This window comes from Leptonotus elevatus, chromosome 6, assembly GCF_054856555.1.
Source record: "Leptonotus elevatus isolate MCC_2025b chromosome 6, RoL_Lele_1.0, whole genome shotgun sequence".
NCBI lineage: Eukaryota > Metazoa > Chordata > Actinopteri > Syngnathiformes > Syngnathidae > Leptonotus > Leptonotus elevatus.
Genome location: NC_141244.1, coordinates 10241128 through 10255485, shown reverse-complemented (window position 1 = coordinate 10255485; position 14358 = coordinate 10241128). Strand labels below are relative to the sequence as shown.

General features: G+C 38.0%; 1 protein-coding gene across 1 annotated transcript; it reads right to left on the bottom strand.

Moving 5' to 3' along the window:
• Positions 1-540: 540 nt before the first annotated feature.
• popdc3 (popeye domain cAMP effector 3) lies at positions 541-3695 on the bottom strand. Its single transcript, XM_086078427.1, has 3 exons — positions 3078-3695; positions 1427-1535; positions 541-1332 (listed from the first exon to the last, which is right to left on the bottom strand). The coding sequence occupies exons 1-3, from the start codon at positions 3572-3574 to the stop codon at positions 1066-1068; spliced, it is 873 nt and encodes a 290-aa protein (XP_085934553.1). The 5' UTR covers positions 3575-3695; the 3' UTR covers positions 541-1065.
• Positions 3696-14358: the final 10663 nt, after the last annotated feature.

Sequence of the window (14358 nt, the reverse complement as noted above, 5' to 3'; positions counted from 1 at the left end):
ATAAACCACGTCTCTCATTATGACATAATATACTGTATTATACAGTGTAGTATACTATATTACGATATGTTAATATTGTTAAATATCAATTATTTCAGATACAGTTCTTATTTCTCAGAGAAGCCTAATTAGCTCTCAACTTTGGGTATACAACTATAAATTGAATTTGAAATGCATTACTTCTATTCCAAATGGTAAAACGCTGAGAACTCACTGAAAATGAAAGGGTTTGTATTAAATGTTTCTATGATGATTGACGATGTAATATATTTGTCAGGCAATTGAATTATTTGGAAAGAAAAGACAAGCATGTTGAAAACAAAATGTTCATATGTAGGCCTGCTGTGTATTTCAAGATGCATACACTGTACGGCTGGCTCCATTATACCAAATTAATTCACAAATATATTTTTTAGTTACTGTATTTACAATCATTTAAAATATTGATAATAAAATGCATAAAAAAAGAAAGGTGCGAGATACTCTGAATGTCTGTACAAGAGGGGACATATAGGCAATCCCCCAAATAAACCTAGAGAATGGATAAGCAAAAATTTTTTTTTATTAAATAATCAACACATAAATAACAATAACAAAACCAATACACCATAACCCTTGGCTACAATATTAAGTTTAAGATGTTTAGCTAAAGCAAATAAAGAATTGTGCCAAAATTACTCAACACGTATGGAATATATAATGAACAGCCATTTGCAGTAGCACTTTTTACATATCATACATTTTGTTTAATGTAACATTTAACCTATACAAGAAAAATACATAATAAAGTTACCTAAATCTTTTTTCCCCATCCACTTGTTGTTTGCAATGCATCGCCTTCAGTAATAAGTTGTGTGTTTCATCCAGATGATTGGAGATGGCAAAATTTTGTTGCAATGATAAACTCGTGTTTTGTTATTGATATCAAGTTGCTTGTAAAAAAAAGAGTGACCCTGGATCTGTAAGAATGTCAGCATCAAAACTAAAGTGAGAAATCCCATTTTGATGCCATTATGTGAAACATCACAGAAAATATCGACGATGGAAGAAGCTATGTTTGCGTGGTCAAGCAGACATTTCAATCTGCACTGGGACATCTGTTTTTTCTAATTCAGTCCCCGGCATGTGACAGTAACTTGGTAAGCGGAGATCATAGCGATGCCCAGAGCAGTTGAACGCGCTGTCGTTAAGGGAGTACAGCTTCTCTGCAATGTCATTCCTCACAACCAGGGCAAAGATCCTGGCTATGTAGCGGTGTTTAGCAAAAAGAAGGTAGAGTTTCTTCCTCCTCCATGCCACATATGTACATGGGTTATCAGCTGATAAGGAGACCTGAAGACAGAAAAATACAGTGAGCGACAGCGATGACATTATAAGCTCATTACAACTTTTCAGATTTTGCCTGTGTATATGAATGGGAGGTGACCTGGAAAACTCCATCTTCTGATGGCTTGAGAGAGTCCCATTCGGGTGAATCCAGAAATTGGAATGGGTAGATGTAGTGCAGGAACTCGCCGTTAACAGTCACTCGGATTCTGTAGGGCAAAACATTGACTTCAGATAAATACATATTTTTAGACAACATATCAAACAAATGTAATTACAGCCCTTTTTGTGATGTATTTGATGTCTATTCTTTCAACATCTCAGGGGATGCAGAAGTTAATCACAGCACCTGTAGGGTGAGCCTCAAACCCAGCCTATAGCCCGAGACTGATCAGAAGTTGATCGTGAAACAATTCTGAAAGAGAATTGACTTCACATCATCTGCATGGAAATCTACTATGTGAACCACTACAATTGCAATGGCCGTTATTTGGCGCACTTCTTGTACGGCTTATTCTTTAATGTCAAGTTAACCATAGAGATATCCTAATATAACAAATATTGTAGGCTACTAAGACTTGACTAGAGAAGTTTGCATGGTAAAAACACATACATTTTAATTTTTTTTTACAGTAACAGTTATTACAAGCAAAGTACATACAGGATGTGTAAGAGTTTGTTAAATTTGCTCCAATTTGTCCAATTGGTATGTATAAAATTCACGACTCAGTTAGCGAAGGTCACATGACCAAAACAGAAAACAGTTGAGCCGTGATTGGACGTTACCTGAGCAACTGTGATGTCATTTTCGGTTGACAGCATGTGGCAAAGTGGCCACCAACTTCATTCATATTCCACAAAAGCAAAATATTAATAAGAATGTCGTGTTTAGACTAGTGGGGGCGCATAGAGAGGGAAAAAGAAATAACAACAGTTTGAAAACGTGGACAGTGTGCTATGATCAGGATTGGCTTGCATTTTAAGCAAGATTGGCAGATGCAAAGGGCGCCGTAGACTAGTGGGTGCCATAACGTGGGTGAAAATTCACCTTCAATATATTTATATTCAAACTAATTAATTACTGACCCTTAATTTCAAGTCAAAAAGAAAGAAGAGTAACATGACATTGATAGGCACAGGCAGAGCGACAGCTTACACACTGTGCATCACCTGTGTTGATTTAACTCTTGAGTGAACAGGTCAGTTGCAGTACGTTTGTAATATTATTAGTCTGGTAGTTGCAATCTAAATAGTATATGAAAATAAAATGGTGGCATGATTGAGTAACAAAATTTGAAACAATCAAATTCTTAACAAAATAATATTTTCATATTAAAGGGCAATAAGAACATGTAAATACATTATTTAACCGTGTTCTGATTTTTTTTTTTAAAGCAATGTTAAACGTTCTATCACACTGTACAGTGTGTTGTATATGTATTTGCATTTGCTTTTACTTTAATTTGTTTTACTCTGCCAGAACCACATTGCAAATGAAAATCTATTCTCTATTGCCATATCTGGGTGGAAAAAATATATACAATACATTAATATAGCCTAAAGTAAAATTGTGTTAAATCAATTATATGAAATCAAATAAAACATATATAAATAAACGTACTTATATAAATAAGTTATTTTATCGAATACCAAAAACCCAAACGTGTTTATGGTTGGTTTGCTCTCAAAAGCAACATGAATTGCTTGTAAACAAACATGTGGAATTGTTATATCAAAAGTGAATGTATCACCTGCCGGACATGAGCAACGATAGTTTATCGATGGCGGTCTTCCCTTCAATGGCGAAAGAGTGGTCCTTCTCTATGGTGTGGATATCCCCGTCACAGCAATTAACGATTTTTCCAAATTGTGAGAGAGATACTCCGATCTTCTTAAACACGCAGTTGTAAAGCTCCTGGAAGTCCCTTTCGAATGAGACGCTCCTGATTCTGTAGGCAAGATGGAGAACTTGAGCCAAACACACAGCGAAGATCGCGAGGCACCACAGGAACGCGTCAGTAGTGCACGAGTCTGTCCAAGCCCACAGAGTGGCACAGAAGAAGCCCAGAGTCAGGAAGGTGAACATATAGAAGAGTCCGTAAATGCTGCTGCCACCCATAAAGCCCAGGAAAAGGAAGACGTTGGCGAGTTGGAACACCGAACTCTCAGAGCCCTCTCTCCATTTGTCACATATGGGGTTCTCTGCGGGATCCGTCAAGTTCATGGCTTCAAAGTCCGCAGGCTCCATCTTTTCAAAAATGATTAAAAACTATCAACACATTGCACCGTCAAGGTTCCCGCAGAACCAGACAAGCGAGAATAAAAGTCTCTCTCCATAAGGCAGATAAACTCACAGTCGACACCTGTCGGTGTCAAGACAGCGGAGTTTGGTCGCGGCAAAACCGGAAATTGGTTCAATGCTAAAACAATAAAATAAAGTTATAATATACACACGTTTAGATATGATAAGCTTACTTAACAAAATGAAAAAACGGCAAATATAATATCTGGGCCTATATTCGTCCACATATTACTGTCTTAAATGACATAACTAAATGGCAATTTTTCAAATTGGAAACAAAATGGGAATGCATACTGCATCTTGAAATAAACTGAGCATTTACCATATTTTTTTCAACTGAGTTTCAACCTTCAATACAATGTGACTCAGCAAACCAAAAGTGCACTTATATGTGTGTGAATAACTTTTTTTTAAACTAATAAGATGTACTCAAAACTCAATTGTAAAATGTACTTAGAATTTCCGAGTGAAAAAAAACCTTACTTTTTTCACGTAAATATCAATCCTCATTTTTACAGTGATTTTCTGTAGATGTATTTTCTTCTTCTTAGCTCTTTACAGTACACCTTTCAGCATGTATGCAACACTATAGCTGAATTGAAATGTACATTTGAAAACTATCCGTGGACATAGCAAATTGGAACTTTGTTAGTTTTCACTTTTCTCACAATTTTGCAACGCTACTTTTGAGTTAATCTCATGCACACACAACAGAAAGCTGTCTCATTGCATTTGCTGTGGGTAATGCAGCAGTTCTTAGTTCTGCAGTTTTCCTGTAGCCTGTTAATGTCAGTCAAATTTGTGGTAGTTTAAGGATAAAACAACTAAATAGCATAATACAAAATAGCAGCTTTTCCCCCTGAATGTGCAATGTAAAGCCCCCCCCCCCCCCCCCCCCCTCTTGTTCTATATTTTTGGGCGTGTAGAAACATGTCGAGTGAATAATAGATGTCCTTGTAGTGTACCTGGTGAAGGTGACAGATTTTTTTTTCTGCATGGAGAAAATGACAGGAGGTAATAGATCTGGAGCAAAAAAAAAAAGGACAGAGAACGCATTCCACATTCTCTCAGCATATGGCAGGTCACTGTCGCAGGGATATTCTTGCTGGGTCTGACCTCTTTTTTCAGGCAGGGGTTAATACCATGGAGAGAAAAAAAGGAGGAGGGGGGAGGTATTGCAGATTTTGAGCTATTTATATTGAGGTTAAAGGAACATGTTAGAATTCTGGAATTAGTATGTTTATGCACAGATACAATATGTTTGACAGGATGAAGAGAGCTTTGGAATTATCTCCTCACAGTCCTCATATATCACCAGACACCCAACACCAACTATTTAGAGGATGTTCCCACCCTGGTCACAGTGCTGTACGTACAATATAAATAACTGCAAATGTAAAGTGGAAGTACACCCGCATAGGTTACAATAATGGGTTAATGTTTTGTAATGAGGTTCAAATACAAAAGCTTTATATATATATATATATATATATATATATATATATATATATATATATATATATGCAAATACTATAGCTTGTTGAAGCAAAACATTTGAAACGACTCGCATGAATGAAGTGCCTCGTCTACAGTTCATTCTTACTTAAAAAGTTGAGAATGTATATATGTATACTGTAACTCTCAAATTCATTCTGTTTTGCATAATTTCCCCACGAAAATGTTAATATCAGACAAAGATAACCCAAGTAAACATATAATCGTATATAGTGTTGTTGTTGTTGTTTTTACTGCATTTAATAAGAAAATAAAATCTATTCAACGCTATCTGGCGCATAGTGAAGTACTGGCCCAGTTGTTTGCTAAACCAGGGGTGTGCAGAGAGTGGACCCAAAGGACCCGGCATCTACCTTTCCTTTAGTGAATCAATAATACCAATAATTGAAAAACAAATAAGTTGCTCTATAGAATGCTGTGAATGGGGACCAGTCCAGGTTGAACCCTGCCACTTGGTGAAAGTCCACTGGGATGATGCTCCATCACCCATGATACTCACGAGGATGTGCTTGTGATGTGTGAGGAAATGCCACGTGATGGCGCGCATATAGTAGTTTATTTATTTATTTTTTACTCTGGATCCATTCGTGACCTATACTCAGTCCAGAACCGGACTGCGGTCTGCCATTTGAAAATGGCAGCCCTAAACCTTGGATGTTACATTGGTGCGCCCTGGAATTTAGAGCTGTTTATTCTTTGGACAATTAAGGCTAAGGTACCACTGATCGTCACACCCACCTAAGTGCGGTGAAATTTGTTCTAATTACTGACCTTTCTCATCGGCTCGCCTGGCCTGTTCACTGTACTCCTGCTTTGGAGCGGCATGTTGAGAGGCATGACACGCGACGGTATGGATTTTGAAATGGATGAGGATGCATGGAATTCAAATGATGTCGTGACAGTCGAGCCCCCGATGCTATCTCGCAGAGATGGCGAGAAATTGTTTGCTACATTAACAAAGCAATTCGAAGCCACCACATGCGGCCATGCCAGAGCCCAGAAGCGGAATTTACACCACCGATCCGGTGATTCTCCTCCCTACAAAATTGGATGGCATGGCTTTACTGCGATGAGAGAGACAATTTGTCAACGGATGTTCAGTGCAATTATGAATAGGGATGTAACGAAATCCAAACATCACGATACGAGGTGATGTTTGGGGGAGGTTGGTGATTAAAAAAAAAAAGTCACAATATTGTAAAAAAAAAAAAAAAAGAGAGCTCTTACTAAAAAAAACACACAATATTGTGCTTTTGGACACAACAGCAATGCATTTAAACAACCTACAATCTATAATAACATTTAACTGATTGAATGCCAGCCATTTTGCAGCGCTGCCATCCCCTCAGTGCCAGCCATTTTACAGGATTTGAACACATTTTTGACGGCCTACAGAATATTGTGTTCAATGGGTATATAAACATGGCACCTACCGAAAGAAAGCTGCCTTAAACCATCATCTTTGCTGTAGTTTGTCTCTAGCATTTGTCATTATTGAGTAATCAGCGGTAGAAGAGAGGCGAGTTGAACCGAAAATCCTGTTTTTGGAAAAAATAAATAAAAATAAACGGAGAAATCGAGGGTTTTGTGAAAAGATGCAAGTAAAAATTGATCTTCGACAGCAATACTTTTTGTTTTTATTACATGTCAAACATATAAACAGTATTTTTTTCCTTCAAAATAAAATCAAGGTCAACAAAAACAGCATTGCTTTTTTGGGCCAACAGCGTGTTGCCACAGCAACAGCTTCTGGCGAAAACTCTCAAACTTCGTGTTTTAGCATCAAGAAATTCTTAACACTTTTTTGAGAAAATATGAATTTGATCTACCAATCCCGAGTGCCAAATTTCAGTTTTTGCTGTCAGCTTTGTCCTCAGAATTTGTTCCGCAGCAATGGCCACGTCCTCTGCTTAAAATATTTACGAGAGAACGTATCTTGAGACTTTTCTGAAAAAAATCACATCGCTCTGGTCAATGCACTCGTCGCAGTACAAATGTAATAAAATATGGTATTTCTTGTCACTATTAAGTGTTCCTAACCTGCTATATGTGCAAACAAATATCATTGTCTTCAAGTTGTGACTCTTATTATACGTGAAGTATATGTATATGTGAAGTTTGGGATTTTTTGGAGGGGGGTATATGTACAGGAGCGTTATTAAGCATTTCCTCTTTTGTGGCAAAGGAAATGCTGAAATGAAAGTTTTTTCTTCTTCAAGAATTTTAATGTCCCATGTCGAGAGATGATACTGACCATGTTTGAAGTCAATCGGATGAATCCACTTGGACAAGGGGGCAAAAGCACAATCCCTCGAAATGTACAAAAATGTGTCACAATTTTGCATTCAAATAAAAATCATAGTTCACTTCCTGTTGAAGTTATCATATGGCTCCTTCTAATTTTTTTGGACGTTTTGGGGAGTTGCAAGTGCTTTCCGACTTTATGACAAAGGGCTTCGTTGAACCTCTATGGGGGTGCTACAGAGCCGTTTTTTTTTAATACGACAAAAATATCATTTTTCATCAGGCCCCAATGGGTGTGCAAAGTTTCATGAGTTTTCTCGCATTTGTAGGCCCTTCATTAATCATTCGTCAAAAAGAGACCAAATTCTTGCGACATATCAGCTGCGCTGGCCCTAAATATGCTCAAGATAATTGCTGTCCATACTTCACCTGCGTTCCTTCCTTCTTTCCTCCTTGTCATTTAATAAATATACAGTAATTTCCGGCAGCCTATCTTTAAACCAAGGGACCAGCAGTCATGCTGAGTAGGAGTTCATGTTGATTGCATTGAGTGTTGAATCACAGCATCCTTCGATGACTTTGCTGAGAGGTTAAAGACCACTTGGTGTTCTTCCACAGCTACAAGATCAAATGTAACCAGGACAACCAACATGGTAGCATCAACACAGCCCGCACACCAATCATTAGTTGCTTTAAGTGCCATCAAGTGATATTTTGTGGCAATTTCTACGCAATAATCAACTGTAGATTAATACAGAAAATACGCAGCAAAAAAACAGCGAGGCCAGGAAAGAGACACCATTTTTTTAATTTCCAGTTCTATGGACAAAATCCCATTTTTCTCTTTGCCATGAGTGGTACACTTTTTTGGTAGCATTGTAAAAACACATTAGGAGGCCATAGAAAAATCAAAACACACTTGTGGTGTCATTCCATGGTGCTGAAGATGGTGAGCAACTGTGCTTTTATCCCCTTTTGGTGGTGACAGGATGTTCATTAAATATACAAATTTTGATTCCTTTTTCTCTGCATATCTTAATTCCTTGAAAAGAACACTGATCATATTTCTACCCATTACAGTAAAGCTTTTACCACCACCTAGTGGACAAAAGCTGAAAGGTCCACTCAAATGGTTTATTTCTCCATTCTCAGTACAGGTCTCATCAACACGACGTTCTGCTGTAACAGAATATGAATAATATACAATCACATTTACAATTTAAATTCTTAAATATACAAATTGTGAGAAAACACCTGCTCCTTAGCATAAGTGTATACAACTGCATATAAAAAACACAGCATACTCGTAACAATCATGACCAAATGCAGACAGTTTGTACATACAATCTTATAGTAACTAAGATGCTTCTAATAAAAATGACTTGATTAAATGATAAATAAGTGTCATTACCTCTCTAAAGTATTTTTTTGAGAGACATCCGACATAAATTGTTGCAAAATATCAGTCTGGAAATGGTTTAAATGGCCTTTTTCAAACAGTTTACTTTCCCCCATTTTACCGTAAATGAGGTTATTCTCAAGTGGAAAACACTCGGGATAGCCAATCTCCCCATCCAGTGTGCGTGTGTGTGTGCGTGCGTGCGTGCGTGCGTACGTACGTACATATATATATATATATATATATATATATATATATATATATATCATAATAACCCAACATAAGTAACCCAAGTAAACATAAAATGTACATATGTACTGTATATATATATATATATATATATATATATATATATATATATATATATATATATATATATATATATATATATATATATACATACACACACACACACGCACCCCCGCACACACGTATATATATATATATATGCATACAGTATATATGTACATTTTATGTTTACTCGGGTTACTTATGTCTTGTATTTATATTTGGTTGATGATCTTAAATATTTTAAGTGGGGAAACTAAGCAACAACAAAAGAGAGAGAGAGAAATTGAAAAGAGGGCAAATACTTGTCATATCACTGTAGCTTGCCAAAAATCTCAGGGCCGCTGAAGCTACACGCTTGTAAAATCACAGATACAGGTAAAATACCAGCAGGGATGCACTGTAAAAGCTAAAAATAAAGAAAGAAAGAAAGAAAGAAAGAAAGAAAGAAAGAATAAACAAAACCAAATAACATAGACTAGTAAGCTTCTGAAATTTGTGAGAGAATCTCTCCCTGCTTGTCTTTCTTTCCACGGGGTGTCAGTGTTGTCCATGACTGTTTCCATTTGTGCAGCTGGTGAAGGAAACTTGACTGAAACAGAATCACTATCAATTTCAGAAGGTCCTCTCCATTTATAGATCAATTTAAAAGTAACATATAAATGTAAAAAAAGAAAAGAAAAAAGAAAAAAAGCTGATTGAAAGAATTACATGACATGATCCATCCATTCTCTGAACAGTGTATCGTACCAGAATCGCAGGCAGATTTAACATGATCCTTGTGTGGAGTTAACATGGGTACTCTGACCTTCTAGATTCCAAAACAGTTCAGGTTAATGAAGACTGCAAATTATCCATAGATGAGTGGGAATGTTTATTTGTCTATACTGCATATGCATCGTGATTGACTGGTCCAGGATGTTCCAAGTCAGCTGGTTGTTGTACAAGCCAGCTTCAGATGCTCCACTGCTCGAGTGAATTAAGTGGGGAAACACAGAGTATTTTAGTAGGACCTCTTGGTGGATCTTCAATTCACTAATATCTTATGGACAAAACCTTTGGACAAATATTGCCTCGGTTCACAAACTATTCGAACTCTCAGTTGTGTATTCTTTTACACAGTGTAAACGTTATTCGCTTTGCACACAAAATCTTTCAGGTATCTTTGTTTTTACTTTAAATTCCCTCACGGTATGGCTCCCAAGAAAGTGAATTGGAATTGGAAAGCCCTGGAAAATGTTATGGCTCTGACGGCATCCGGTTGAGCTCTCGCCGCTGTGGCTGGGTGCCGCCTGATCTTGAATGGCGCCCTGTACAAGATCCCCCCTGAAAGTATGAAAACAATGATGCACGTGATAAGATTACAGCGATAAAAACACTGAGTACGGTCCCTTTACTAATGGCATTGAGCGAAGGGAGGCGTAGTGACCAGAAAGATGGCGGATATTGACAATAAAGCGCAAGTGAGAAGGAGGCCAGACGGATCTCAAGTGGTGATAGGCTAACATGCAGGCGGGAACAAGACAACCCACTCCTTTACATTAAACAGCGAGGAGTAATTTAATATTCCTGCACTATCATCAATAGAGATCCGGGCGTTGATGTCACATGTCCCAAAATGGGCGTTAGCGAAGCCATTTTGGCAGCATAGAAAACGCCTATGCCATTTTGAGTAAACGGCAAACGCCACACTTTAACAATGATTGACAGCTGTTGTGGACTAGCCGCCGCAACGAAAAGAGGCAAAAAAAAAAAAAGGATTGAGCCTGCTCCAGGCTGCCAAAAGAGGAACCAATGCAGCCAATGGTGCACTTTGTAAATGGCTGAATCAGCAGATGCTAACTTATCACACGCAAAATGTGGGGGAAATAATCTGTTCCGTTCATTTGTGCTGCTACGGTTTAATAGACAGCTGAATTTAATAACTGAGCAACACCATAAAGGAGACCCTTTATAGTATAAATGACGGCGGCCGCGGCAGTTGCTAAGTTGCTAACGTACCTAAAAACACTGCAAGACTTTGGTAGCATTTTGACCACATATAAAGGGGAAATAAATCCGAATTGTACAAACTTGTAAAGCCGTTGTATGATCAGATGTGAAAGCACTCACCGGCAAGAGAGGAGGTAATTCCACGTATCAGCGTCGCCGAGTTGAAAAAAAAGAAGCCTTTTTGATACTTCATCAGCAATCCAACATGTCCACCTAGCGCATGTATATCATTTCATCAAAGTGACTATCAACGCTCTTGGGCGGAAAGTCAACGGATAAACGCTAGCTTTAGCCCTTCTTGTCGTTCTCGTCCATCAAGAGAAATAGTCATGTGACGTCCACATCTCTCTGAAAAATGGTTCCCATGCCTACAAAAATGGAGGCGCAGAACATAGTGAAAGTTCTGCTGGCGGAGGGTGTTGAAGTGCCTCCTGACAGTAACGGACAGACAGTCCACCAGTACTGACGGAATGCCCATCTCAGTAAAAATCCATAACAAGTGCAGAAGTCCAATAACAGCACCACTCATTCCTCCCAATCACAACCTTTGCAGGTCACGAGGGATTTCCAAGCCAAGCGCTGGCCAGCAACACCTCCAAGTACTTCAAAAGGGCGGGAACTTTGAGCTGCTGCTTTTGCACAGGCACAAACAACATTCAGGATTTCCCGAGGTGGAGGGAAGGTTGTCGTCTCGTCAACTATGATGAACGCCAATGTGCAGGTGTGTTCAGAGCCATGCTTTGTCTGGTCCCTCAATTAGGACCTATCTATCACACACATTTTACACAGGTGGCGAAGACAGACAGGAAGCCTGTCAGACAACAACAAATAGCAAGTGATTCAAATAGTTCCATATTTTTGGGGGGCCAAAATAAAGAATGATTACGATTTGTGTTTAACTGAATATGGAAGAATTGTTTGTGTACATGATTGTGATGCGGCACAAGTTATGTACTACATTTCTCAATATTTTCTGTAGTCTGCCAACAGGCATACGTACTGCTTCTAATAAATTCAAGCACTTTATTTTTTATTTTTACAGGCACACACACACGCCATCTGGCCTACATTGTCTTTTTCCCGTGCCAGCAGTAATGAAATCAAGGTGCAGATGTGATCATGGGAAACAAGGGGAGGATATGTTCACAAATACAAACAGTGTATTACAAATCTGTCAAAGGCACCACAAGCACCACTAACCTTGACCTCAAAAGATCTGCCAAGTACAATGGTGCCCTGAAGTGCGAATGCCTCGTGTGTTCTACAATTTGTAGCTCAAACAATATTGGAAAAGAAAACTGTTGAAAGGCTTTTTGGAGTTTCAAATCTTACTCATCAGTTGGATCGCTCAGTAATTGGAGCTCAGCAAGAAGCCAAAAGAAGAAAGTTGATTATTTTTCTTTCTTTCACTTTTCCCAAATGCAAGCACAAAGGATAACTGGGACGAGAAAAGCTGCCCTGATGACCACAGGGTACTTACCGCCAGCATACTGTATCACGTGAGCCGTAAGTAGGTCTAACTTCAGCCAGCATCAAAGGATTACGTGTGTGTGTGTGTGTTTTTGCATTTTTCTTTGACATTTTGTGACACAAAAATGTGAATGGGAGAAGAATGTAAGAGAAATTGAAGCATGTAACTAACATGAAGAAAACAAAACCTGTGACTGGCCGGCGAACCGGCCCTACATTCCTCACAGAACACAGATCTGAGTTGACCACGCCGAGGATGAAAAGGAGGATGTAGATGTTGACATTAAGTGATGTTTTAAGGTAATGTTTGTGTTAATGCCTATCATGGGCAACAGAAACACCTGTGAGAGTGCCACTAGTGCTGAAAGCAATACACGTTGTAAATAGATGTCTGTAATGTGTTTCTTTTATTTCTGTATGTATGTAAAACAGACATCTTAACAATGAAACACAACAACAATGCTAATCATTTATATTTTCATAATCACCACAACTTTGCACTGATCTGTGTCTGCTCTCAGCCTTGTGTTTTGATCAGCAGTTGTTCAGCAAAAAGGAAATTACAAACAGTTTCCAAGACATTTTGTCTGTTGTCGTGCCAAGCTACTTAGCCGAAGAGAGAAAGAGATTTTTCTTCCTTCACAGCCTTATCTAACAGCTTAGCTGTTGCTCTTTTTTTGTGTTTTCAGTTTTCTGGATGAACTGCATCGCCGGTGTTTGTCATTTAACTGTCTGGTCTCCGACCAAAAGGTCGTTTCTGGTAGTGTCATAAGTTAACCGTAGCTGCAGTCTGTTAGTGATTTTAACAGAACTGGCATTTATAAAAAAAAAGATTATAATAATCCAATGGAATAGAGCACAGTTGTTACATGCTTCCTTTATATTCTTCCTTTATATGGAACCTACGGAAGCGTATTGCATTCACTTGGGGAAAAAAAAAAGTCCTGTTTTTCTGACTAATTTTTGGGGGAAGCTTTGTTTTTTTCAGTATTTTTTTTTCTGTTTCATTGATTTCCCCCCGTTTTTTTTTGTTTTTTGTTTTTCTGTTAAATTTTTTTTTTATTTTCCTCTGTTTTTCTGAATTATTTTTTTCTGTTTTTCTGAGTAATTTCCCCCTGTTTTATGAAATAATTATGTTTCTGTTTTTCTGAATAATTTTTTTCTGTTTTTTTAATTATTTTTTTTAAGGGGTTTTCCCTCAGAGATTAGAGAACAAACCACAATACAGTATCCTTTATTGAGAGCCAGTAAGTAAACATGACCATCTTATTGCATATGGTGGTATACGGGAAGGTGTCCGCTTCCGCTATTAGCGAGTCTACAACAAGTCACTTGGATGTCAGGTAAATTCAACGCTATGACGTTTTGTAAATCCAACATAAAAATTAATACATTCAACAGTAATTTTAAGTAGATTTAACATAATAGCACTGACCAAATTCAACATAACTATATCATGTAGTAAAGAATGTTTGCTGAATTGTAGTCATCTATTATTCTTCCAAATGAAATGAAATAGTTGTGTGGGAAATCCAGGTCCAGAAAGTAAAAACTGTGCCATAGCTACAGGTACTCAACCAGCAGGTAAACGAGGTCAGTACGAGAAGCACCTGTGGCTAAAGCCACACTCTGGCAGGGTTTTTACTTTCTTGACCTGGCTTTCCCGTGTCTCTGTGTAACCTTATTATTTTAATCTGATGTTCTATTTCTTTGAGGTGCACAGACTGCATAAATGGATTCGCTGGAGTCCGTGCAGGAGATCAACGCTGTCAAAGTACGTTTATAAGGAAATGCAAGAAGATCTCCAGTAAAGTGGCTACTC